At 56.4% G+C, this 25,481-nt stretch overlaps 1 protein-coding gene across 9 annotated transcripts in view; it reads right to left on the bottom strand.

Moving 5' to 3' along the window:
* Positions 1–25,481, bottom strand: part of NEK6 (NIMA related kinase 6) — an 82,905-nt gene that overhangs the window by 28,226 nt on the left and 29,198 nt on the right. For 3 of the 9 annotated variants that reach the window (XM_032478411.1, XM_032478409.1, XM_032478412.1), the window contains exons 2-5: positions 13,280–13,398; positions 5,942–5,995; positions 4,093–4,233; positions 2,694–2,756 (exon numbers count right to left, since the gene is read on the bottom strand). In XM_032478411.1, the coding sequence (XP_032334302.1) occupies positions 2,694–2,756; positions 4,093–4,233; positions 5,942–5,995; positions 13,280–13,369 (348 nt within the window). In that variant the 5' untranslated portion in view covers positions 13,370–13,398. Of the gene's footprint in view, positions 1–2,693; positions 2,757–4,092; positions 4,234–5,941; positions 5,996–13,279; positions 13,399–19,883; positions 20,059–22,514; positions 22,647–25,481 lie in introns of those variants that run through there. The other 6 variants (XM_014561796.2, XM_032478413.1, XM_032478410.1 and 3 more) reach the window with 5 other exon arrangements.

Below are 25,481 nucleotides of genomic sequence, written 5' to 3'. Positions count from 1 at the left end.
CCAGATGGGACTGCGCCCCACTGACTGCAGTCAGCCCCTGCCTGGCTAACAGGAACCCTGCCAACTGCTGATAACCGACACTGACTGCCTACACCAAAATGGTTCCAGGATCTGGGGAAGGCAGAGGCGACTTGAACACAGTTGGCCCATCGACAGGGGCTCCTGTCCATCAGCACCAGAGGCCACTTTAAAGCACATTTTCCAAAAGTCCTGGAAGGTGCTGGGAGAGGCAGGTGCACCTATGCTGTGTGCCGCCCAGAGCCTAGTCTTGGATCCTGAGATGAGGAGGAACCTTGGCAGACATCACATAACCACGCCATCCCCCTTTGGTTCATCCCCTCAACCAGCCCTGGAGGTTCCTACAGGGCTTGCTTTCCTACCCCACGGCTGGCAGCCACTGCACTGGAAGGTCCTTGGTTTTGGGTCCTGGCATGAACGCAATGGGTGACATCGTCCAGTGGCCCCTCGGAGAACCGTGTTTCCTTGTTTTGTAGAAACACCTCATGCCCTGGCACATGCTGTCAACTTCCCACGGGCAGGCTGGGAAGCTGGGTCCAATTCCAGAAAGGGGCTGGCACTGGGGCAGAGGGTGTAACCATGGCAACGAGGGTTGCCTCTGAGCAGAGGTTACAGTGAGCCCTTCCAATGCACCTGCTCACTAATTCCTCTAACACCTCTGAGGACAGCATTGTTAGCATCACCTCCTTTGACAGATGAGGAAACTGAGGCCCTGAGTGGTCAACAGCTTGCTCATGGCCCCACAGCTAGTTAGCAAGGGGTGTGTCCACCTCCAAAGCCCACGGCCGATGGCACCCGGCTACACTGCAGCCTGGGGGGGTGGTCAGGACCCTGTCCCCAGCAGGACCCAGTTCAGGCCACTGGGGCTGGCCTCACTGGAGAGGATGTGGTCACACATTTCTGTGCCCAGGGACCAAGCAGGCTGGCTCAGGGCTCATGTGAGTATAATTCCTTACTCCCATGAGGGGCACACGTGTGTTCTTGGCCACAAGTGGGGAGATGGTGTGTGACCAGCACAGCTGCTCCCCAGGGCTGGGTAATCAGAGTCCCCGAGATTACAGCTGGGTCCCAAAGTTGACCATTTTGTAGAACTTTAAAAATGTTCTTTGCAGGGTATTTTGGACCTGTGAGAGCTGGAGTTAAAAACATTCCCCATGAGCCTCCGGCCTCCAGCCTCACCCCCAGGACCCACTGCTGCCGGGGGCCACCCCAGCGAGCGCTCACAACTCCGGCCGCGGCCCCTCGCTCTCAGCCACTTCAGGGCCCTCCTCTCGTTCCCACGTTCAAGCGTTGCATCCTGAGTGTGGCATTCGAGGCCACCATGATCTGCCCCCAAGTCCATGCTGTTGGGGTTCCCAAAGTAGGTTCAGCCCAGCCTTCCAGATTCTGAGACCTGGCCCTGGCCTCTGCAGGGTCTCCCTGGGGTCCCTGGGTCAGCTGGCAGCCCCCCAGACAGTCACCATCTGCTGCCTATCTGTTCCCCCATCTGCCTGAGAGTCCTCGATGGAGGGGACAGGCCTGACTGCCACCAGAAGCTGCGCTTTACAGGGAGCTGCCAAGCAAGCGCTCTGTTTCTCAGGGCGGTGGGGAGCAGGAAGAGTGAGTGCCTACTGTGTGCTCTCCTGCGCCAGGTCCTCTTCAGATATGATTTTATTTAATCCTCTCTATCTGCCCGTTATCTGTGAGGCAGATAGTCTTACCATTGAGCAGATGAGCAAACTGAGGCTCAGGGAGGTTAAGTCACCTGCTTAAGGTCACACAGCTTGTAAATGAAGACATCAGTATTTGAACCCAGGCTCCTAGGCCTCCAAAGCCCACCCCTGTGTCCCTCCTACATCACCCTCCTAAGCCTGGGGAGTAGGGAGGGATCCCCAGGAGAGAGCAGCCCCAGGCCAGGGCTAGGTCTGGTCCGGAAAGTTCCGTCATCTCTGACTCTGAGGAGAGCAATGGGGAAGCCAGCGGGGAGGCAGGAAGGGATGACCACAGACACCACCACCATCCCTCACCCCACATGGGCCCTGGCCAGTCTGTCCTTCCTACAATCCTGCTCAGTCAGCCCAGATCTGGCTGAACCACGGACTTCTGCCCACAGCAGGGTGGGTACATCAGCTACCCTCTTGGGGAGACCCAGCCTCGGTTGTGCATCCTGCTTCCTCCTTGTAGGAAGCCTGGCAAGAGCCCAACAGGATGACAACCCAGAGACCCTCAGTCCCTCCAGCACCCAGAACCAGGGGCCATGTGCTTGGCTGTTAACCCTGCCCAGCGCCCCAGGCTGGCTTTGCTGAGTCTCCCCAACAGAGAGCATCTCCTGGTGGGAGCAAGAGGATGGGAGAGAGAGGGAGATGGACAAACCGCAGTCCAACCCAAAACCCACCCTCACTCCTTCCCCACTGGCCTGGTCCACCGGGCGCAGTGTGATCCAGATGCCTTGAGGCAAGGACTTCCATGCCATCTACATCCAGGATCCATGTGGGACAAGGAGAGCTGGTCTGGGGGCACCACGAGGACTGGGCAGAGGTGAGGTGGGGTCCCCGCCTGACCACAAGAAAATGAACAAGCTGCTGCCCCTCAAAGTAGGTCGTTTCTGAACCTAACGGGCTAAGGGCTGTGACGGCCATGATGCATCCAGCCTGGCCCAAGGAAGCGAGGGGCTCTCGCTCAGCCCAGGAACTCACCTTCAGGAGGCCGATCTCCTTGACACAGTCCTGCCTGGCCTTGGCGTCCATCATCTCAAATATCTTGGGTGAGAGGAAACAGAGGAAGAGCGGTTAAAACCCAGCAGCCAGCACCCCCAGAGGGAGCACAAGGACCGGGACTCCAGTCCAGGTTCTCCCACCTCCTCCTCGAGGGAACCCTAAAAGGACAATGGTTGTGTGCCAGGCGCAGTGCTGACCGATTTACATCGAATCATCATGGCAACTCCCATGGGCCAGGAGTTACTATTGCTGACTTACAGAGGAGACTGAGGTCCAGAGAAGTCCAGTGACTTACTGAGTTCATGCACTGATAAATGACAGGACAGGAAACATGCTTGGAGCCTCAGTCTTCACCTCTGTAAATGGGGCCAATCTCACAGGGGGTCATGTGGACTGAGTAAGAAAAGGGGGTCCAGCACACAGCACTGTGCCCTGACACCCCAACCCAACAGTGTTCACTCCACGTGGGTCCTCCCAGCACCTTCTAAGTTACAGGAACAGAGAAGGTTGACACTGGAGCAGCCCCACCACAGAACCCATCCTGGCACTAAAAACCAGGACAGAGGTAGACAAAGAACAGAACACAGGCCTTTCCTGAGTAGAGGAGCTCAGCTCTCCTCCAGCCACCCGAGGCTGCTCACGCAGCTCACAGATCAGCAGTCGTGCTGGCCACTTCCCCACCTCGTGACTGCGTCTGAGCTGTATTCTCTCTCCTCTCTCCTGGGCCTCCTCTGCCCAGGCTGTTGATCTCATTCTTTAAGGTAAATGAGCAAATCGAGGGACCCTGGAGGCTCTCCTGGAGGATGTAAAGCCATTTTCTGCAGCAAAGCAGCACTGAAATGGGCAGTGGCTCTCACTGAAGTGCTTCCTGGCAGGGCTTTGCTGCTTAAAACCCATCTGCCCGACCCCACACCTCTATTTAGGAGGGAGTCGGAGGTCAGGAAGGACACTCAAGCCCGGAACCGACCAGAGAGGGTCAGCTGGCCTCGGGTCTGAGTCTCAGCTCCCCCTTAGCTCCCTCTGGCCCTGGTGAGCTAGCCACATCTCTGCAGTTTTCCTCCTCTGAAAAATGGGATGATGATCCCTATGCAGGGCTGCGGTCAAGGTTCTGCGAGTTCCCAGCATGACTCTGTATACAGCAGGTGCTCACTGTGTGCTAATACTTCTCCTTTATGGTTCATGGTGAGCTTTCATAAACACAAGTCCACCTGATTATCCCATAGCCCAGTGAGTGGGGTGGGTGCTAATTTCCCTTGTTTACGGGGTTCGGAGGGTAAGGATAAGGCAGGGAAGGGACGGGACCAGCCCAGAGCAATGATGTCCAGACATGAGCTGGCTCCCATCATGTGGTTTCAACCCCACGGGGCTGCTGGCTCACCTGCACCTTCTTCAGAGCCACTGTCCTCCTGTCCAGCAGGCAGGTGGCCTTGTACACCTCGCTGAACTGTCCTCGGCCAATCTTCTTCTCGATCTGGAAGTCAGCCAGTGAGCAGCGAAAAGACAGGGCATTCGGGTGCCTCTGGAGGGGACGGACAGGGGGCATCGGTGATCAGCCAAGCTGAGTGGAGCGCCGGGTCCCCAGGGGCCACTGCCCTTCCAGAGCCCCGGCAGCACCCCTCCAAGGTGAAGGAGGGACTCTGGTTGCTCACCCGCTACCAGAGCCCCCCTCGCCCCTGGTGCTCTGCACACCGCCTCCCTGTGATCCCACAACCGCCTGCTGTTGGTGTGGTTTCCTCCGCAGCCCTCGTCATCATCCCTCAGGATCTGGTCAATTCATCTGCTCATTCCTGTCTCTGCCCCTGGAAGGCTGGCTCCGTGGGGCAAAGGCCTCACCTGCCTTGCTCACTCCTGAGTCCTTTATGCCTTGGCTGGAGCTGGCCGGCAGGACAGGTGCAATAAACATCGAAGGAAGCGACCCTCCAAAGTGACACATCCCTGGGGAGGCCCCTTGGGGTCTCGCTGGCCCCACGGCCCATCATGTGTGGCCCCAACCCAGACCCTGTAGGTCATTGTAAGAGGGGCCACTTCCCCTCCCGGGGTAGCCATTCCCATCTCAGAGATGAGAACAAGCAGGTTAAATTTGCAGTCCTACATTTTGAGCCCATTCTTTGGATAAACTGCCCCTTTATGGCAATGTGAAGAATCCGAAGAATTCGTGATGACTCTCCAGAGGCCAGCACGAAAGCCACAGTTAAGCTGTAGGACCTTCCCAGGGACGGAACCAATAGACGAGGCAGCAGTGGCCAGGTGCACTCCCCCACCCCCAAAACACATCTGCAAAGTGTGTTTCCTCCTCAGGAAGAGGAGAGGAGGGGAAGCCAATGGTGGGCCCTGGAAGTGGGTGGGGAAGGGGGCAGGATACTTCACCTCAGCCTGGTGGGACGGGCCCTCCCTCCTGCTACAGCTCCCACCTTGCCAGTCTGGGGCAGGGGTTTGCCAACACTGGGGACTCTCCCCACCTGGTGGTGACATGAAGACCGGTCTCCAGTTGTTGCTGGATGACTTGCACATAGTAGGTGGACAGAAATGTTTATAGCATTCAGTTTGGGAAGTAGGGGAGGAGCAAGAAACACTGAGAGCCACACTGTAGCAGGAGCAGGCTGCTAACTTTTCCCAAGTGAAAATGCCTCTTCCAGATTTGGACCAGAGCCCAGCATCTGAGAGGGTGGAGCATCAGGTATTTTACTGGGCTGTGTTCTGGAATTCTCCCCACCAGGAATGCCAACAATAGGCCCATAAGCCCTGCAAGAGCCTTGGGAACCCTTGTGTGACCGGCAGTTGAATGCGGGGCCAGGTGGCCTGGGTCACTGGCTGGTGACCTGGGGCTGTTACCCAAACCACCCAGTGCCTCAGTTTCTTCACCTGTAAGTGGGAGGTATAGAAGCATGTGTGTGCACAGGGTGGCTGTGAGGGTCCTGTGAGATGGCTGGCTGCACGCAGTAGGGGCTCAGTGGCCCCTGTGGTTGTTACTGATCGGCATGGGCGGGGCTGGAGTGAGGAGGTGGCGGGGTTGGAGGGGCCCTGAGTGGCTCTGAGTGGCTCCTCCCCACCTCTGCTCGTGCCCTTCTGTACCGGCCGAGGCCCAGCTCTGTGCCAAGGAAATCCTAACGGGCACCCTCCTGCCAGGAATGAAAGATGGAACGTGGCCTCGCAACCCTGCTGCCTCCTCCCCTCGGCAAGACAACAGCTGGGCCCACCCTGACTCTAAAGTCTTGAAGCATAATTACCTCCTGTGGCAGATTTGAAGATGCTCTGCCTGGGGACCAGAGCAGGCGGGAGGGCTGGTGGAAGAGAAAGATAATGCTCTTACCAACACCTGCTGGTCTCTGTCAGGTAAGTTCTGTAGTCACAGGAACAAACCTACCTGTATACTGAGTGTCCACCTAAGATGGGCAAGCATGCATTTAGTGAGCACATACTATGTGCCGGGCATGGTGCAGAACACCTCCCAGGCTCCTGTGAGCAGGTATCACTGCTATCTCCATTTCAGGAGACTGAGGCTCGGAGGGGAGGCAGTGACCTGCTCCAGACCCTACTGCGAGTAATGGCGGGGATCTGAAGCCTGGACTGGGAACTCCACAGCCTACATCCTTCAGCCTGGACCATGTGGCCGCCCAACTCAGATGCCGCCTCTGCTTTTCCTTCAAGACCCCACGACTAGCCAGGCCTCCACTTCCTGCTTCAGCCCCTAAGCCCACCCTATCCCCTAACCATGGGCATCATGGAAAGTGGGCCCCTGTCTTAGTCCCCTCTGTGCCCCCTGAACTGAGGCTTGGACCTGCCCAAAGTAAGCGCTCAGGGCATGCTTGTCGAATGACACGATGAAATGCGCTCAAAACAGCCTGATGCACAAGGGACTTTGTGACCCAGCCACTGTCACGTCTACAGGTGCAGCGGAAATCACACACTCAGAAAAAGGCACCTTTCTTGGCATTTGAAGGAACCACACTTTCTCCTGAAAAGAATGACAGGAAGTCGTGTGTTAGGCACCTACTATGTGTCTGCTGCCCTACTAGCTGCTTAGACAGGTTTATGACTTAGATCTCCTAACAGCTTTGTAAGACAAGGCTTAGTAATCCCACTTTATGAATAAGGGAGTGGAGGCACAGTCACCAGTGTGGGAGCTGGGGCTTGGGCTCTGAGGACGGAGAGCCAGCTGCACTGCTGGTGACGCAGGGCAGGGTCCCTCCGTCCCACGTCGGCATCCCCTGGGACAGTGAAGGGTGGGAGGGTGGGCTCTCTAGGGGTCCTGGCTCTGCTGTTACGGGGCTGCTTCCCCCCAAGACTGGAGTCCCCAGCATGCTCCACCCACCCCAGGATGTTTTCGAGGGGCCAGGCTGCCCAGCTCCACAGCCGCCCAGAAGCTCCCAGAGGATGCAGGCGACCTGCCGGCATCGCTGAGACTCCACTGCACATCTGCATATGCAATGACCCAGATTTGCATTTCCTGTCACAACCCATTCGACCTAATTAGAGGAAAGCTCCGAGGAGGGGGCAGGTTCTGCAGGCAGCAGCGCAGGGGTGAGGGGGCACAGTCCGGGCAGGCTCAGGGGGCTGCCACTGCTCTCACAGGGGTTAGGACTGGGCCCTGTCCCCGGGGGGGCCTCTGCTCAGGTGGTGGTCATGGTGGGACACAGGGCTCCCGGGTGCAGCCGCCTGAGCCAGCAGAGTCTTGACCCCGATTTAACTCAGGGCTCGGAGTAGAAAAGTAAAAGCTGAACTGAGTTCTTGCCCCAACAGGCCAGGCCTCTCCCTGCTGCCACCGTTGAGGCCTTCCTCCCCTCCTGGCTGGGCCCTCTTGCTCCTGCAGCAGAGTGAGGTCACCCATCGTGGGGAATGTTAGAAACGTCGGCCCTGGACTTCCCGGAAGGATTCCAGGAGATACTGGCGAAGGGGTCTGGGGAGCTCTGAACCGCTGGGCAAACGCAGAGCTGCCCCAAACAGCTTGTAGGATGGTGGCTCCAAGAGTCATCATCCTGATGGCCTTTCTGGAAACTGCTCATCTAAGGCTTACCGTTCTGTTATGTCTGGGACCCCACACTCCCTCCTGGGGGAAATAAACACAGCCCCTGGGCACAGGCTGGCAGAGGTGACAGCTACTCTGGCTCTCTCAGTTGAGACACTGACTCTGAGGCCTGGAGGCTTGGTTCAAACCCTGCCTCTGACACTTGTGGGCAAGCCATGTGGGCCTCAGTTTCCTCGTCAGTACAACTGAGATAAACAGTACCCCCTCCAGAGGGTTGACGGGGGTTAAATATGTTACTAAGTGAAAGTCCTTAGAAGAGGGCCCAGCACCTAGGAGATGAACGCTCCATGTTTGTTGTTGTTATTACTATTATTGGCATTGTAGAACGTCTGGAGAATGGAGCAGGGGATGACCTGGGCAGGGTGTGCACAGTGCCCAGCCTGGCGAGGACCTGGCCCAGGGAACCAGCCCAGGGAGTTCTCAACTGTTGTTCTCAACATCCCCATCCCCCTGCACCTCCCCAACCCTGAGGGTCTGTGCTGGGCATATTTCTAACCGTGGGCTCTTTCGCTATAAAAACTAAAATGAACTTTAAACTCTAAGAATAAGATCAATGACATACCATTTGCTTAACACCCATGATGTTGGCTGCGTGCTGGATATTTAAAGTACACCATCTCACTTAAGTCTTCATAGCCCCATTCCACAGATGAGGAAACCGAGGCTCAGATAAGTCATTCACCCAACATCCTTGGCTAGAGTAAAGCGGTGAGGTGGACGGACCTGCAGCCTCCTGACTTTACTGTCCTCCGTCCAGTCACCCAGGGTTGTTTGCCAAGGGTTTGTGCCAGACAACAGGCTCGTCTCCCTTTCTAGGCTGTGCTGTGGACACCAGACTCCATTTCTGACTACTCACCCCCATTCCCAGTATGGGAGCCCCTTAGTTTTTCCCCCAAAGGTGGAAAAGATTGGGTGGAGGGGTGGGGAGGACGTAGCGGGCCCAGGGAGGACTCACGATCTCAGAGAGGAAGAGCTTCTGGAGCAACTCCCTGGACCACAGGAGGAATCTGGCAGGACCAGGAGCCAAGGACATGGCTGAGGTCCCTGCATCACCTCTACCCCAATTCCACCCTCCCAACAAATGGGAGGACCAGACCAGACATACAGTAGGGGGAGGGGGTGTTTTGGACCACCCCAGGACACCCCCGCCCCAGAAAGCTCAGAGAAACCCAGTTCTCTTCCCCAAGTCAGATCAAATTAGGCCACAAACGCCCCCCACCCTGTGCTAATTTGAGTTTAAAATGTTTGAACCACCATAAGCCTCAGCATCGACAAATCCTTTTTTTTTTTAAGCAGGAGCATAAAATTACATGTTAAAAGAATAAAAATGCATTCGCCCAATTAATTTTCTGAAATCTCATTAAAAAATTTAGCCTGACTAAGTCAGACTTCTGACCTGAATTTTAATCATCTTTACACTGGATGGGTCTTTTTTCCCTGATATTTGCAATGCATCATTAATTTTAAGGCAATCGTTTCTATGATTTTAAAAAGCACACTTCATCAGAATGACATTTCCTGTAAACGAATTTCACCTTTAAAGACATCTGACATCGTGTGTAGGGAACTTCTAATGGATTTGGTGTATGTGTATACAGCGATGTGTTTTAAATCTGCATTGCACAAAAGAAGGGCGCCATTTAGAGTCCATGTTGTCAGACTCTGTATGAGGCCAACCCCACTCAGCTCTTCATGATCTGGCTAATTTCATACCCGAAGCCAGTCTTCCCTCCTGCAGACCCAGTGGCCAGAAGGTGCTTGGTGGGGCCACAAGACCTGGAGCTACTCTTCGCTCTGCCCCTCAAGAGTAAAATGGACAAGTTACTACTCATCTGGTTTCTTCTACTGCAAAACAGAGTTCTGAGTAAGATGTCCTTCTCTGAGTTGGTAGGAAGATGAAATGAGGTGCTAAGTGCCAGGCATTGTAATGTTGGCACAACCACCATGATGGTCTCAACTTGGAAGTCGATCTACACTATCTGCACTCAGCTCATGGGAACAGTGAGCAAGATGCCCAAAGCATGGAGACACCCAAAGGCAAAATCTAAAATCATCTCAATTGTGGCGACTCCCCCAGGACGAGCCTCACTAACCAAGCTCAGAGAAAGCTGAGCTTACACATATGGATGAGAGAATCTGGAACCAGCTCCAATGGCTCTTTCCTCTTCCTGGAACATCCTCTTCTCCCTTTCATGCCTCAAACTCCTGATCATCGTCAGCCCATGGCACCTCCTTTCTAGAGCTTTCCCTGTTGACCATGATGCCCCGGGCAGAACCAGCCACCCCATTCCCTGGGCTTCCTCTGCATCTGTCCATCCCTCCCTGGGGGCTTCCACCTCTGCACCGTCTTCACCTACTTATGTAGAGGGCTCCCCAGTAGACCCAAGGCAGAAAGGAGACAAGCACTTGTCGAATTTACAGCACTTAGCAAACACTCCTTGAATTTTAATGGCCGTTAGTTAATATTTGGTCATTTAATCTTACCTAACTACCATCATTGCTTTGGGAAGATTTTCATAAAGATTTTGGTCTGTACAATGTAGACCTAAGGACAGCTGTCCCCAACCCCTGCAAAGTTATGCACATTCCTCTCTCTCTGAATAGTACCGAATATAGCTGCATTTGGCACGTCCCAAGCAGGTTTACAAAGACTTTCCAGATGGAAGACACATTAGCCGGGGCTTTCTCAGACGAGAACACCTTTCTCCTTCTTGGAAATTCATGTGGTTCTTAGTGGGTCAGCTGAGCCTTGCCTCTTTCCTGATGAAACCGCTTTGAAGCAAATTGGTAAAATCTTAAGCCATGGGGAAATTTTAAGCTCCTTTTCTCAACTCCATGCATTCATTCATTAGAAACCTCAATAAAAGCAACCACGTTCCACTTTCTCAAGTATATATGAAATTCACATATGATTCTCTCCAGTTCGACAACATATTTTCATTTGCTGACAGCACCCAGAGCTAGAAAGCACCTTGAAATGAATAAATTACTAGCCTTGGACACAGAAGGTTAACAAAAGCCAAAGTCTGAGTGTTTGCTAAATTGTTCTTTCTCCACTGAGGGTATTTCCAGCTCTGGGCTCTTTAGCTGTGAAAACCAAAATGATTTCCAAAATATAAGATCAGTGACATACCATTTCATTAACACCCATGATGTTGGATACCATACTGGGTGTTTAAAATATATCATCTTGCTTTCTTTATGGGCCCATCTTACAGATGAGGAAACGGAGGCTCAGTAAGGTCATTTACCCAGTGTCACCTGGCTAGTGAGGGGTGGAGTTGGGAACCAAATCCAGTCTGGTCCAGAGCACAACATTCTTGCCATCATGGAGCCTGGCTCTTTTCTCTAAGGATGATTTCGGGGAAACAGCAAAGCCTCCTGCCATAAAGGAAAATGCCTCTGCCGTCAACTTGAGGGGTTTCTATGTCCTGCAACAGGCAAGGTTTGAGCCATGATATCTCCCCAGACAGTGTTTAAACGCCCGTCTCCACGAGATGAGGAGAGAGAGAGAAAATGCCTGACTGTTTTCGTTCCAGCCCGACTTGCAGCAGCCCCAGCGTCAACAGGCTGTGCCCTGGTTCTACAAACTCGGCCAGATGCTGGCTGGCTGGGGGCATCTTCCCACCAGCCGCCAGCTAACGCCGAGTAATCGTATCTAATTACACTTAACTATGTCATTACCCACTCCAACATGTGCGAGGAGACACCCGGATGTTGCTGCCTCCACCACCACTGCAGCCCACCACCTCCTCGCCTGCTTCGTGAGATAATTATGGGGCTCTCTGCTCTGCCAAATGAGGCTGTAATTAACCCTAATTGCTCAAAATGCAACTGGCTAATTCTGGGAGATTAATCAAGGGGGACTCAATTGTTAGTGAATGACTTAACATGACAAATTGCTACATTACCCGAGGAGGCCCCAGTGCCCCCAGCCATCGAGGAGATGTCCTAGTGGACCCTGGACCAACAGTGTCCCTGAGCTTTCTAGCTTTCTGGGACCTGTTTCCCCAAACTCCAGCTAGGAAATGCACCCTAGCCAGTAACTGGAACTGAGAGGACAAACAGCATAGATGCCTCTGGACCTTCTGTGTTATACACACACACATACATAGTTTGTCTTAGTTCATATGTCGCCTCGGTGTGAATCTATGGAGGTGTCCTTTCCCTTGGGCTGATGCAGCCCCACACTAGGCAGCATGGCTTGATGAGAGCTCAGGTGCAGGAGAAGAAGCAGACTCATCTGCCTCCTTGGCCAGGCACCTTTGGGCAGTGTATAACCTGTACAACTGTACGCGGCAACCCTGCCCAAGCACGTCAAATATCAGTCCACTAAAAATTCTCCAACAGGACTAGGCAGCCAGAAGCTGTGACAATCCTTCCATGGCCTAGGAAGGTGGCTGTCTCTGAGTCTCCTCTTGAGCTAGGTCTCACAAGCCTGGGACAAAAGCCAACCCTGGACAATTGCTTTTCATCATTCCAGGCTGCCCGTAGGACCCTACAGCATCTGGCCCTGGCCGATCTGCCCAGCCAAGCCTCTGAATGCCACTTCCTCCAGGAAGCCTCTCTGGTCCCCTGGTTCAGATCACATGCCTTGCTGGAGTTCCACTGGTCCCCAGCTTCTTCTGCTTTCTTTCTTATCGTTGTCCCTTGAGATTGTGTGCTCCCTAAGAGCAGATCTGGGTCTGTTCACAACACAGCCGTATCCTGGGTGGGCGCACTGCACACATCTGTAGTTCATGAACACTTGGCCCAGGATGGTGCAATAGGTGTAGCCCCACCCTGGAGGATCCTGTCTAGGAAGAGAGGCAGACCCTGGAACCTGGTATGGAGGCAGCAGAGCTGGGAGTGGGGTGGAACAAGAAGGCTCCCTAGAAGCAGTGGCATTTGGACTGAGGGCCTGGAGGGGGAGTCAAGGAGGGGACCCCACGCCCTGGGAACAGTATGTGCAAAGGTGTGGGGTGTGCATGGAGCTCTGAATTTCTGAAGCCACCTTCAGAAAAGCTGTGAAAGGTTGCCTTGCTCTCCAAGGCTCTGCAGAGAGAGTGCGGCAGGTGTAAGGAAACCAGTGTCCCAAAGCTCTGCTGGTTCTAGACAAAAAGGCTAAAGAGAACCAGAGTATAGTCAGGCCCAGAAAGGAGGAGACTGCCCCAGAGTAAGGAAGCGCATCCTGACCCACGTACACCCTGCCCATTCCCCTGCACCCCCCTCTCTCCTTGGGGCCTCCACAACTCCTTCAAACCAGTGCTGATCCCTCTGAGATACAGCTGTTCCATTCACATGGAAAACCCAGGAGCAGGACCAGGGGTGGCATCCCCACCGAGAATCTGGCACACAGAATGTGTCTCTGGGTGCTGCTGACTGAAACAAAGGGCTGAATGGTCCGGGAGCGGGCTCTGCTCCCAACACTGGGGGCATTCAAGAAGAGGCTGTCTCGGGGCTGCCGAGAGGCTTCCTCCAGTGGCCGGGACAAAGCAGACTTGGGGATCTGTGTTCCTCGGAGACTCCAACACATAGCAGACAAAGGAAGAGGGCTTACCTGGGCGTCAGGAGGGTGTGCGGGCCCCGGGGTGTGGCAGAGGCTGTTCGGGCTCCCTCTGTGGGGCATGTGGCTGGGCTGTCCCGCCATCCTGCATGCCAGCCTCGCGAGGGCACAGGCTGCAACAGAAAAGGAGGGCTTTCTTATACACAAGCCTGCTGACTTTCTCCTCTAGACGGCCCTCAGACTGAGGAAGTCCCCTCACTTGCCCCATTTTACCGATGTGCAGGCTGAGGTGCCAAGCAGTTAGGTAACTTGCCCACTGTAACCCAACTGGCGGGGCTAGGACTTGACACCCCATGTGACACACCTTCCCTCCATTATGCTATCCCACCTAGGTTTCTAGGTCTATCTGCATTGGATAGAGGGAGAAACTGAGGCTCTGTAAGGGAGAAGTCCAAAGGTGGCCCCCTCACTGCCAGCAAAGGAGGCACCGGTTCAGCTCCATATGCGTCAGGCTCCAAAGCTTGTTCTTCCCACGTTACTGTCCTGTATGCCTGACCCCCATCCCCACCCCCACATAAACCCGCGTTGCCATCCTAGGTAGCCAAGAGAGACCGACCCTGAGTCAGACTGCAAGTAGCAGCTGCAGGAAGGACCCCATGTCCCCATCCTTCCTGGGCCTGGCACACCAGACACTGGGATGGCCAAGGCCATAGGTTCCACTCACAGTCTTGCTCCCCAAGGAGCAGCCCCTTCCACCTCCAGGGCTTGGGCCCCCCAGGAGAGTCAAGGATACCAGCCCCCCAGTTGCCATAGTAACCTCTGTAGCTGTTCCTGATTAAGCATCCGCCACGTGCCCAGGCCTGAGCTAACGGCCATCTCAGTATCACTCCCAATATCCCTTCTACTGCTGGTGTCACAGGCAGCCTCGGCCGGCCTCCCTAGCAGACAAGTGCCTTTGGGGCAGGATCCAGGCTCAGGCACACAGAAGAAGCCGTATGGCCCGGGATCCTCTTGGATGCAAGAGGAAAAGTGCTCCTCCTCAGGCAGAAAGCCCTCCATTCACCCACAAGCATGGCACCTCAACCTCAGAGTCCAGGGCCAGGCCTGCTGAGGATGAAAGCAGCCAATGCCTGTAAGACAACTGGGAGGTGTGGCCCCTGAGCCAGGCTGCTGCTCCTCCCACCGCCCCGGCTGTTCCGGGGGTGACCCACCCCAAACAGAACCCTGAAGGACTATCCCAGGCTTCTGGAGCAGCTTCATCTGTACCCTCTGGAGCATTAAAGTCCCTGGAGATCCATGACTCAGGGGCACCGACTGTGAAAGCCAGCTCCCCTCCCTCCGGCCAGGACACTCTGAGGTGTAACTCACCGCAGAGACCTGAGTGGGGTCAGTGATTTGGTCTGAGATCACACTCCTGCTCGTCTGCCTCCCCCGCTCCCTCGTGGTTTCCCCCACACGGCTTCGTCTCAAGGTCTGCTCCTGGAGAACCCAACCCAGGGCATCATCTTTCTCCCTAGACGGGCTCTGCCCCTCTCCACCTTTAACCTGGTCATCTGTGCCCCGAGCTGTCCCCACCAGCCCAAGCCTGAGCTGACAGGCTTCCCTTGGCCCAGCGGGTCTGCAGCCCCCACTGCGTGCACCTCCTAAGTGGACACGTGCCCCACACGAACAGGGTGCTCTGGTGGCAGGAAGGGAACCCACACCTGCGGGACGGTCACTGTCGGTGTCTTGGGGACTTGGTCGCCACTCTTCCTCCCTCCCCACCGAATTTTTTTCCAGTGGTTGTCAGGCCAGCCCTCCCGGGGTCAGGTTTGTCTAGGACACCCTCTGACCTGTCAAAGGGTGGCCACCAAGGCCTGAATCACCTGCTGAGCTTGACCCTCGGCCTCCCCAGCTCTGCCCTCGGAGGCACACCGGTGTCCAGTGCCCCTCCTTCCTCCATGTTCCCAGGGCAGGCCCAGTTCCTCCCTCACACCCCTTTCCTCAGCATCTTGGGATAACACTGCTCTCCAGCACACAAAGTAGATGGCGGAGAGCGAGGCCACATGGCATTACAGGTGTGCCCGTACCTCTGAGGTCTCGCCCCACCTCCATCCCCCTGCCTCTGCCCCAGCACAGGCCTCCCCTCCGCCCGGACCTCTGGGTCCCCCCAGCACCTGCTGCCCTTTTCACCAAGCCCTCCTCCTCCGTGTGGGCCACCAGGGCTACTTCCGGAAATGCAGACGGGACCACAGCCCCTCAGCACCTCCCCACTATCTGTGCCTGGGCTTCTGCACCAGAGTGCACACCCCTCGGGTGATACAGAGAGGACCTGGGTACGAAAAGCCCCAGGATAAACAGATAAACACGAGCAGCTTCCCGAGGCAGGGATGTTACTCGAGGGGAAAACGTGTGCGACAGTAAACCAGATACAGAGGAATAAAATGTAAAATGCGCATGAATTGTGAGATAAAACCGGAGACTCCTGCAGGCTCTGCAGCGGCTTGGGGCTGCGCCCCCCAGACCCCCCAGGGTGACGTGTTCTCCGTCCTCTGCCCTTAGGGAGACCTCCAGGGGTAGGCTGAAGAACTGTCTCCAGCGAGAAGGTTCGGGCTTCATCTCAGAAGGCACCAGGTGCGGCCCGTGGGCCAGGCCCACGCGTGACGGGCTCCCCCACCCACCTGCTCCCAGGCCACTTGGACAGGAAAGCTCGTCCGGCCTCACCCAGCCTCTTGGGGCCAGTGGGCCTGGGTTTGTATCCTGACCCCGTCACTCTCCATCTGGGACCTTGGGCAAGTCACACTGGCAGAGACCTAGTAGGCATTTGCAAATGTTGTTCCCCATGTCCCCACGTGGCATCCCACATCTGTGCCCAGTGGCAGCGGCCTGCAGGCTCTCAGGAGCTCACCCCATTCCTCACACAGGGCCCCCGGGGCAAAGCAAGGGGGGCCCTGGCCTCACCAGAAGTAACAGTAATATTAATGATAAGCCAACAACTGCGTGCCCTTTGTATGCTGGGCCCTGCTGATACACTTGACCTCTAATAGCCCATCTCATTTTAACAACTGCACGAGACCGGTTCTGTTGCTGTTCCACTTTACAGACAAGGAAACCAAAGCAGAGGGAGGTTAAGAGCTTTGCCCAGATCACACGGCTCACAGGTAGTGGTGCCAGGCCTTGAACCTGGGACGGCAAAACCCAAAACCCCTGCACTGCACTTCTCTCAGGCTCTTCCCAGCAACACATTATCTTCCTTTCCAGCGGCTCCCCGCTGAGCCAGCTCTCTCCACTCAAGGACAGGGTGGCACGGAGTGGGTAGGGGTGATCCCAGGGCCTGTGGGCCACCAGGGGCCACCCCCCTCCACAGGAGCTCACAGACGGAAGCCCCAGAGCCCTCTCCCTTGGGGATGGCACGAGAAGATACAGCACCACTGTCCACACACCTTGTCTGCCAACTCCCTCGGCCTTTGGTAAATTACTGTTCCTAAGAGCGGTTCTGCCCTGAACCTAACAGAGGAAGGAAGGCAGTGAGGGTTCTCTGAGGCGTTGAGTGGCCAGCTCTCTCCCACTCATCCTGGGCTGTCAGACCAATTTTAAAGCTGAGGAATCAGACTCAGAGAGCAGAGACTCAAGGTCACGTTGAGAGTAAGCTACAGAGGGGAGATCTGAACCCAGCCCTCACCACCTCCAGAGCCCCTCTGGGGGCCAAGACAGCCACTGCCTCTTGGGACACTCCAGGGGGATTGGCCTTCAAAGAATTTACATTGTGTTTGTCTGAACCTCTACAGAAAGCCAACCCCTCGACCCTGGAAATTCCTACCAGAAGCCCCTTTTTAAGGGATCCAGATGCAAAAAGACCAAAGAAAAGGGATTTGGAAGGACGAGACACAGAGAGTAGGGAAAAGACCCTTTGCACACAGGGCACATCCGGGTAACACGGGGAGCTGCCTGTCCCCATTGCTCCTGCCAAGTTGCAGAACAATGGGACCCCAGTTGCCAAGCCCAAGTCAGGGGCCAAAAATCCATGGAATGTGAGACCCGGAGCCGCAGGCCACACTGAGCGCCACCTCAAAGGGGGCCTTTCTTCTGCAGCGAGCAAGGGCCCTGCATTTACAAGGCGCCAGGGACACACAGTGTGGCTTCCCAGCCCAGGTCCCACGCATGTGCCTGTCTGCCAGGCGGCTGGGGACCGGACAGGACAAGCCCAGGGAGTAAGGCCTAGGGCTGTTTGGGAACCCAACTGCCTGGGTTCAAACCCTGGCTCTGCTTCCTTCAACCATGCAGTGTCTCAGTTTCCTCATCTGGAAAATGGGGCTAATAGTAAGATGTACCTTTCAGGATCACTGAGAAGATTAAGTGTGTTAACAGATGCAAACCCCTGAGAACAGAGCCCGGCACAGAACAGAGCCCCCCCTGAGTCTTTAGCTGCTATCAGCGTCATCACCACTAATCAGCACTGGGCAGTGGAGGAGGGGCTGCCTCCATGTGAAAAACATAGGACCTGGGGCTCAGAGAGGGGCTGGGACTTGCCCAAGGTCACACAGCTGGTAAAAGACAGAGCTGGGGCTGCTGAACTGCAATCACACTCTGTCTACTCCGCTGCATGGCCTCTTTGGGGTGGAACAAACACCCTCTTCATCGCTTAAGGGAACCGTGGCCGCCTATGCAAAGACCCCTGACATGCTCCTCCTGCCCTGGCCTTCGACAAGGCTCTTACCAATGTGGGGCATGTCCCTAGAGAGACATGAGGCCTTGGGTTTAATCTGGGCACTTCCTAGAAGGGATCGGCTCCCAACTGGGCTGGACTGTGAGGTTTCTGACCAAGACTGTTAACTGGCATTTGCCTCCCAATTTCTAAAACTTTATCCAAAGGAAAGCATGTCCCTCCTTTGCCTCTTGCCAAATACCACACTTCGTGGAGGCTGGCGGCTCACTGAAGCCCTACCCTCCCAGTGAGAGATGATCGAAGACACCAGGAAGGCTCAGGCCCAAGACCCAGCTTGGGGCAGATCTGGGGGACTGAGTGCAAGATCTGTGTGGGTGTAAGTATCTGTCTCCTCCTCACCTTTTCTGCACGTGTGTGTGCATGTGGTCAGGCTTTGAGCCCAGCCACGTTCTCAGTCCGTCCACTGGGGCAGGGGCGTCACTGCCCCTGGTTTGGGGGTGGAGCCGGCTGCTGTGACTCCCAGGCTGATGGGAGACCTTGGAAGCTCGGCCTCACCTGGACGCCGTACCTGTGCCAGTTTCTCTGGGGAAGGCCCCTTGTCAGTCCTTCCGGCTGAGTGAACAGCTTCACAGGGGGTTTTCCCAAAGTAGGAAACCATCCTGGTGACTTCACACCCTCCCCCACACACGGAATGAGTGACCCAACACCAGGGCAGGCACCAGGGGCTATTTCTGCTTGTCCACCAGGCTCCTGGCGACAGAAGCTTAGGATAGATGCCCATGGCCTGGGGTCTTCAGCCAGCCGGGAGAGGAGAGGTGCCACAGGCCGGCACGGCCCAACACGCCCCTGCACAGACGGAAAGCTGGGGTCCAGTAGGAGACCAGGCAGCTCACAGGCTGGCCACTGGGGAGGTCAAGGCCGGACCAGCTTCAGCCTCTGCCAACATCCATGTCAAGCACCTCCTCAAGCTGAGTTGTCTGACATTTCCCAAGAATCCCAAGATGTGCCATTGCCCCCATTGTGCAGATGAGGAAACCAAGGCTCCAAGGGAAAACGTGACTTGCCAAAGTAAGTCCACGCAGCGGAGAGAACCGCCATTTGAGCCTGATCCTCAGACCAGGGAGGCTGTGACTAACTAGAGAAAGAGAGGCCACTGACATGTCCCAGCACAGGGCCTGGGGCAGCATGGAACAGCCTGGCCATGCGGACTGGCTGGCAGGGAGGACCTCATAAGAGCCCGACACTAGCGGAGCGTGCACGCCTCGCTCCTCTTTACAGCCACCCAAGGTGGGGGCTGCTGTCATCCACGTGGTGCAGAGGGGGAACCGAAAGTTCAGAAGGATTAAGTGACCAGCCCAAGGTCACCCAGCAGGCAGTAGGCAGAACTGACACTTGAAACCAAGTCTGACTCCCCTACTCCCAGACCTCCTTGGAGAGTGAGTGAATCAGTGAATTCTGGCCCAGAGGTGTGGCTCTGGTTGCTGAGCCCTTCCCCCACCCCAGCCCCCCTTCTCTTCTGGTCTCAGGATAAGCAGACGTTGCCCATTCATCACTTGACAGGAAGCAGCCAGATCTCAGGCCAGAGTCATGGGAGCCTGGGAGCTGCGGGGGACGTGCCGCAGATGGTGTCTGGCTTCCTGACTGGTCCTGTGTCCCCTCACCCCCACCCCCAAAAGCCACACATGCTACTCAGATTCCGCGGCTCCATGACCAGCAGGAGCTTGGCTTCTCTAAGACATGTGCAGCCCCTGGGAGGGCAGTGCAGCCTGTGCAGAGAGGTCCCTAGCCCCCTCCTCCGGGCAGCGGGGCCTGCAGAATCTGGAGTCCAGCGGCTAAGGGGCAATGTGGTGCCCACCTAGCCGGGGGCCCTTCTTCCCACTCAGCTCACCTCCCTGGCACCCTCAACCCCATTCTCTTCTGGCTTGCCTCTCCTCAACTCACCACTATCTCTCTCTAGACTGGAGCCTCTCTTCAGACCCCAACCACCAAAAGTCAAAGGCACTGAAGACTCACCTGCCCAAACCCAGCTTCTGCCTGCTCTTTGCTGAGTCCTCATCTCAGCGACGGGGTCTCCTGTCTGCCCAGGGACCCGGCAGGAACCTGGGCTCATGGCAGAGACGCCTTACCCTCTTCACAGCGCACGTCTGGGCTTCATCCAGTCCAGCAAGTCTCCACTTATCCAGAATCCCTGCCCTCTGCTGCCCTGGCCCCTGCTCAGTGGGGTCCCTGTAGTCGTCTCCCGCCTGATGACCTGAACTCCAGCCCACCATGGGAAGGTCCCCCCAGCAAGACACAAATCCCAATCTGCCACTCCCCACCCAAAGCTCCTCAGGAAAAGGCCCAAACGCCAGAGGAAAGCATCCTAAACTCTGTGCACCTGGCGCTGGCCTGCCCTCCTGCAACCCCACCTCATCCCAGGCCAAGCCCCTGCACGTGAGGGCCCCACCACACAGCACCCTGGCCCCTCCAGGCCTTCCCACCTACCAGCCTCTGCCTGGAACCTACAACCTCTCACGGGGCAAAGTCCCTCTCATGGGTCGGGTCCTAACCAGGCTCGGCACTTCTCCCAGGGTCCTGGGAAAGCCCCGTCCCGTCCCAGAGCCTCATTTTCCTCATCAATGAAGAGGAAACAGCTGGACCCCGTAGGGTGGGCACCCAGGGGCAGTCAGCTGGTACCAAGCACCAGCACCTCTCCCCCATCTAACAGCATCCATATGGGCTTCTCCCCTAAAGTCCGGCTGTCTGCGTACAAACTGCTTCCTTTGTCACCCGCTCCTCCTCCTCTGCTGGCCTTTCAAGGCGGGGACTGATCTGAGCAATCATCTCTAAACCACCAGTGCCTCGCCCGGGGCCTGGCATAAAACTGGCGCCCAGTGGGGAGCTGGTTGAGTAAACTTCTGACCAGTTGGTGGAGGGGGGCTCCTCCCACCCCCCTGATGCCGGGGAACAAGAAATATCTGTCTCCACACTCAGATCCTCCAGGTCTCTGATCAGGCAGTGATCACCAGGCCATTCAGGGCTTCCTGGAGCCTTTTTAAAACTGAGGAGGCTCCAGATCACCTTTCACTTTCTCCTTCTTGGGTAATAAAACCCAATTCTGGAAGAAAAACAAATGTAGGAGCTGTAAACATCTCTCAGTTAAAGGAGCGGTGAGGCATTTGGTTTCTGTCCGGGAAGGCCTTTGGGCCCAGGACCTGGGGAAGGCGGCCCCGTCCACCGGCTCTGGGAAGAAGGTCTGAGCACTTGCTCTGTGCCAGGCAGTCACACGCGGCACGACGCCTGCGCTGCCCTCTTACAGACAAGGAACCAAGGCGCAGAGAAGTGAATCGGCCTGCTGAGCCCGTGCAGCTGGCAAACGGCAGGCAGCTGCGTTCCAATTCAGATGTGACTCTCCAAAGTCTGGGTTTTAATCTCATTTGCCTGAGGCAATCCTTGGAGACCACTAGGGAGTCAGGGAAGCTGTGGTCTCACTCTGCTAGGAGCCCCAGACCCCTTAGGCAGGGCCACAATCCCAAGGACCCCTGCCCTCCAGGCAAATGAACTTGTTCTCTCCTAAAGGTCTTGGCAGGCTCTGCTTCTCCTGCCTGGAATGAACTGCCTCCTGGCAAGCCTGGATATCCCTCAGGCCCCAACCCGAAGCACCTCCTCCAGGCAGCCCTCCTGGACTCCCCCAGTCAGTGACTCCCAAGCTCCATTGCCCTGGTCTCTGTGCTGTCACTGCCTGCTCACGTTTTCCTCTCCCACAAATGGAGATTTCCTCGAGGGCAGAGACCAAATTATTCACCCTGTGGCCCCAGCAAGCTGCAGATGCAAAGGGCTGCTGACCCAATAGGTAATATGTAATAGGGACCAAGAGGCAAATATGTAATAGGGGCCAAGAGGGAGAAGCCTGGGGCCCCAGGCTAGCTCATCCCTGGGGCTGCTGGGGAGAGCCTGGAGTGTAAGGGAAGGGACAATTTCAGAGCACAAACTCCTCTATTCCCATATCCTGTCTCAGATCACAGCTACTGTCCTGCCAACCAATAGGTGAAGGAGGAAACCCAGCTGGGCAGCCCCAGGGGGATGGGGGCCCTCAGTGTTGCAAAAAGCCTGCCCCAGGCCCCGGGAGGACATCCCAGCCCCACCCAGCGGCTTCTACATGGGGGAAGTTCTTGAACCCCTGGCCTTCCCTGATTTTCTCTTCTGTCCTCTTTTTAAGGCTTGAAAGGATGGCTATCCCGGCAGGAGAAACTTCTGTGGAGAACTCACTGCTCAGACATCGGGAAGGAGCCCAGGCAGCCATAACCACCCCGGGGAGATAAGAATTACTTTTCCTGCTTCCCTTGTAACCTCAGGAATTCTGGCAAAGCCCAGGATCACCCAGTGTGAAACCAGCACCCCCCCTCAACCTGGGCAGTGGCAAAGGTCGTGCCAGGCTGATGGCACTGGCCCACTGGCAGCCCGCATCAGGCAGGTGGTCAGGTGGGCAGTGGTGACAGAGGTGCAGCCAAGGTCAGGTGCTTTGTAAGCCCAGGCCCTGGAGGTCTCTTGGGCCTGCCTCCTTGTCATTTGCTGGGCACACTCTCGAGAGCAAAGGCAGTAGCCCCAAGTGGCAAGAAAGGGTGAGGGGTTCCCCACAGCAGGTGGCAGGGCAAAGGCCGGTACCTTGCAAAGTGGCTCCTGAGAAGCTCGGGGGAAGGTCTGCTCAGCTCGGGGTTGAGGGTAGATGCACGCGTGGTGCCGGGACCTCCGGGGATCTGGGTGGCCTCTCTGTGCCAGGGCTGGTGAAGGAAGAAGGTTGGCCCTGCCTCTGTACGGGACTTCCCCTGCCCAAGACTCTGGTCCCCCGCCACTGCCAAAAGGAAACTCCCCCACCACACTGCTCCAAAAATAGCTCCGGCTGCCACCTCTGTGGTGAAAGGAACTTGTCGCTGCTGCCAGGGAGCCCGCCAGGGAGCCCGCTGCTCACCAGGGACAGGAACCTGATGGCAGTGGCCACAGGACAGTCTTGGAGAGAGCGTGAGTGTGCCCCGAGCCAGGGGGCTTGGAATGCAGAGTCCACTCTGGGCTTGCCCAGTCCTGGCCCCCACGTTGCCCTCCAGGAAACGGAGGCAGGAGGGCAAGAGGCTTGCCCTGGGCCATGAACAAAGCAATAGGTGCCTGGCCAGGACCTACCTCCTAAACCCATTCCACACCCACACTGTCAGGCAAAGGAATCCGCCCTCCAGGCTCCATCAACCCCTCACCCCCAACCTAGAATCCAGAGGCTGACAGCAGACTCAGAAACTTTCTTGCTGGCCCTTTAAAAGCTTAACCCTTTCTAGTCTCTCTTTTGTAAGCTGAGCCCAAAATATTTGTTGCAGAGATGAGACCCTTGGTAGACTGTAGCTCTGGGTTCAAGTCCTGGCTCTGGTGCATCCCAGCTGTATGTCCTCAGTGTTCCCACGGGTAAAACAGGGACATGAATAGTATGCAGCACCCCCCTGGGGGGGGGCTATGGAGGGTTCCATGACATTTACGTGAATCAAAAGTGCTTAGCTCTGGGCCTTACGCATCATAGACCCCCAATCAACGGAGTTACTGTTACTATTACTACTACATCCTTACTCTGCCCCAGGCTCTCCAAAACAAGGCTGTGGATCCAGGAACTGAGGACTCACAGTGTTCCCGCCTTCCCTTCCTTCCACATGCCCTTCCAGCTACTGCCTCTATTCAGGGCCCGTGCTGATGACCAGTGATCGCAAGACAACCCAATGGAAACCCCCTGGCTCTCCCGGGGTCACAGGCGAGAACCCAGCAACACAGGGACAGAGATATCCACAAGTCAGGAAAGAGCATGAAAAGTGCCCCCAAGAAAAGGACAGACAGCCAGGCAAGGTCATGGACAGCGTCTTACAAGAGGTGCAGTCTGGGGTGGCCTAGAAGGATGGGCGGAATTAGCACCGGAGGGGAAGGGAATTCTGGCTGAGGACACGTGGGATCAAAGGCGTGGAGGCTGGCGGACCTGCGGGTATGTGGGGGAAATCAGGGAAGCCTCAGGGCAGCCCCAGCCCTCCAGCTCCGAAACGAGCTCCCGTGGTCGGCACCTGCGTCCTCCTCCAGAACAGGAGCCAGCTCCACCCCAGGCAAACCACCCCCCGCGCCCCATCTGCAGCTCGACCGCTGGGACTGACACGGGCATATGGCAGCTGAGGCCCCGGAGGACACACCGAGCCAGATCCTGGCACCGGGGCTCGGCCACCTGCCAGCGCACCTTCCCCGCCAGCCGGGCCCAACTGTCGGGCATATGCCAGGTGCCGGCCCCCTGGGTGGCTGTGGCTGGGCCCAGGCCAGCCGTCCACAGGCCTGCGGGTGGACTCCCCGCCCAGGCCCTGGTGCACAACCCGGCGAGGTGGGCGGCATCAGCCTCGACCCACAGCAGAGGCTCCAGACGGCCCAGTCGGGCCCCCCGAGTTGGGCACTTTTTGCCCAACTACTGTTTTTCTTCCGCTTCTGGCCTCCGGTCTGCTGGAGAGGAATTCCCTCGGGGGCCCCCACCAAGGACATGGCAGCACCCAGGGAAAGCACAGATTCATGGAGCCTTCCTCTTTCTCCTGGCGGGGCAGTGAGAAATCAGCCTTGGCTCTGATCAGCCTCTGTGCCCTTTGCACATGTGTTCACTGCCGGTCCCTCCACGCCTATCCACTTGGGACACAGAAGAGAGGGCGGAGCAGTGCTGAGGGGCACAGACGGGCTCACAGTCCCATCAGTCCCCGGACTCTCAGGGCCTCCCAACTCACCACGAGCCTCCAGCACAACCTCGACACGGCTGGCTGAGCATGGCTCAGCGTCTCCTCTACTCGGCCCTGCCACCCCACGTGGAGTTACAGGCCAGCACATAACCTCAGCTTCCCTGGCCACACCACTGTGGCCCCAGAGCTTCCTGAGTCAAGTTCCCCCCAGGGTCTGCTCTGATTCCAAGTCAGGCCATTTTTAACTCATTGAGGGTGAATTCTGCCCTGAGCCGCAGCACGAGTGGCTTGGTGGCCTGGGACTCATAGGGCCAAGGTCTCTCAAAGGGCCACATGGCCTTGGGAAAGTCATGGCCTGTCTCCAGGCCTCAGTTTCCTGACCTGCAACATGAGTGTGTCAGACTCTGTAGTTGTAAGAGGGCTGTTCTTGTGCTGACACTTTTTATGAGGCTGATGGAGGATTTGCAACTTGCTGGCGCGCCCTGAAACTGAGCTCTGGGAAGCCCGTATCTAATCGTATGCTCATGTCTGGGAGGAAAACCAGAACTTCTGGGCCTGGAATTGTTCAGGGATGCTCTCTCTGGCCTTGGAAGACTTTGTGCTCCCCCCCAGCCCCCTGCACACTGCCCACACTCTCAGTAAGCCGCAGTCACGTGGAGGCATGGCTTAGATCCCTCCTGGCTCCCAGACACACGGCCATGGAGGTGCGATACGTAACTGCGGGGCTCACACACTGAGCACCCCTTTAGTGCCAGGCGCAGGGCCAGATCCTTGAGGGGTGTTGACAGCTCGTGAGCTCATAAAGCGACCCTACAAAGCTGACAATGCCTCCATTTGACAGATGAGAAAAGTGAGGCTAGAATGGTCAAATGACTCACAGAAGGCATCCCAGCTGGAGAGA

Source organism: Camelus ferus, chromosome 4 (genome assembly GCF_009834535.1).
Source record: "Camelus ferus isolate YT-003-E chromosome 4, BCGSAC_Cfer_1.0, whole genome shotgun sequence".
In the NCBI taxonomy this organism is placed as follows: domain Eukaryota; kingdom Metazoa; phylum Chordata; class Mammalia; order Artiodactyla; family Camelidae; genus Camelus; species Camelus ferus.
This window is presented reverse-complemented; position numbering and strand designations above follow the sequence as displayed.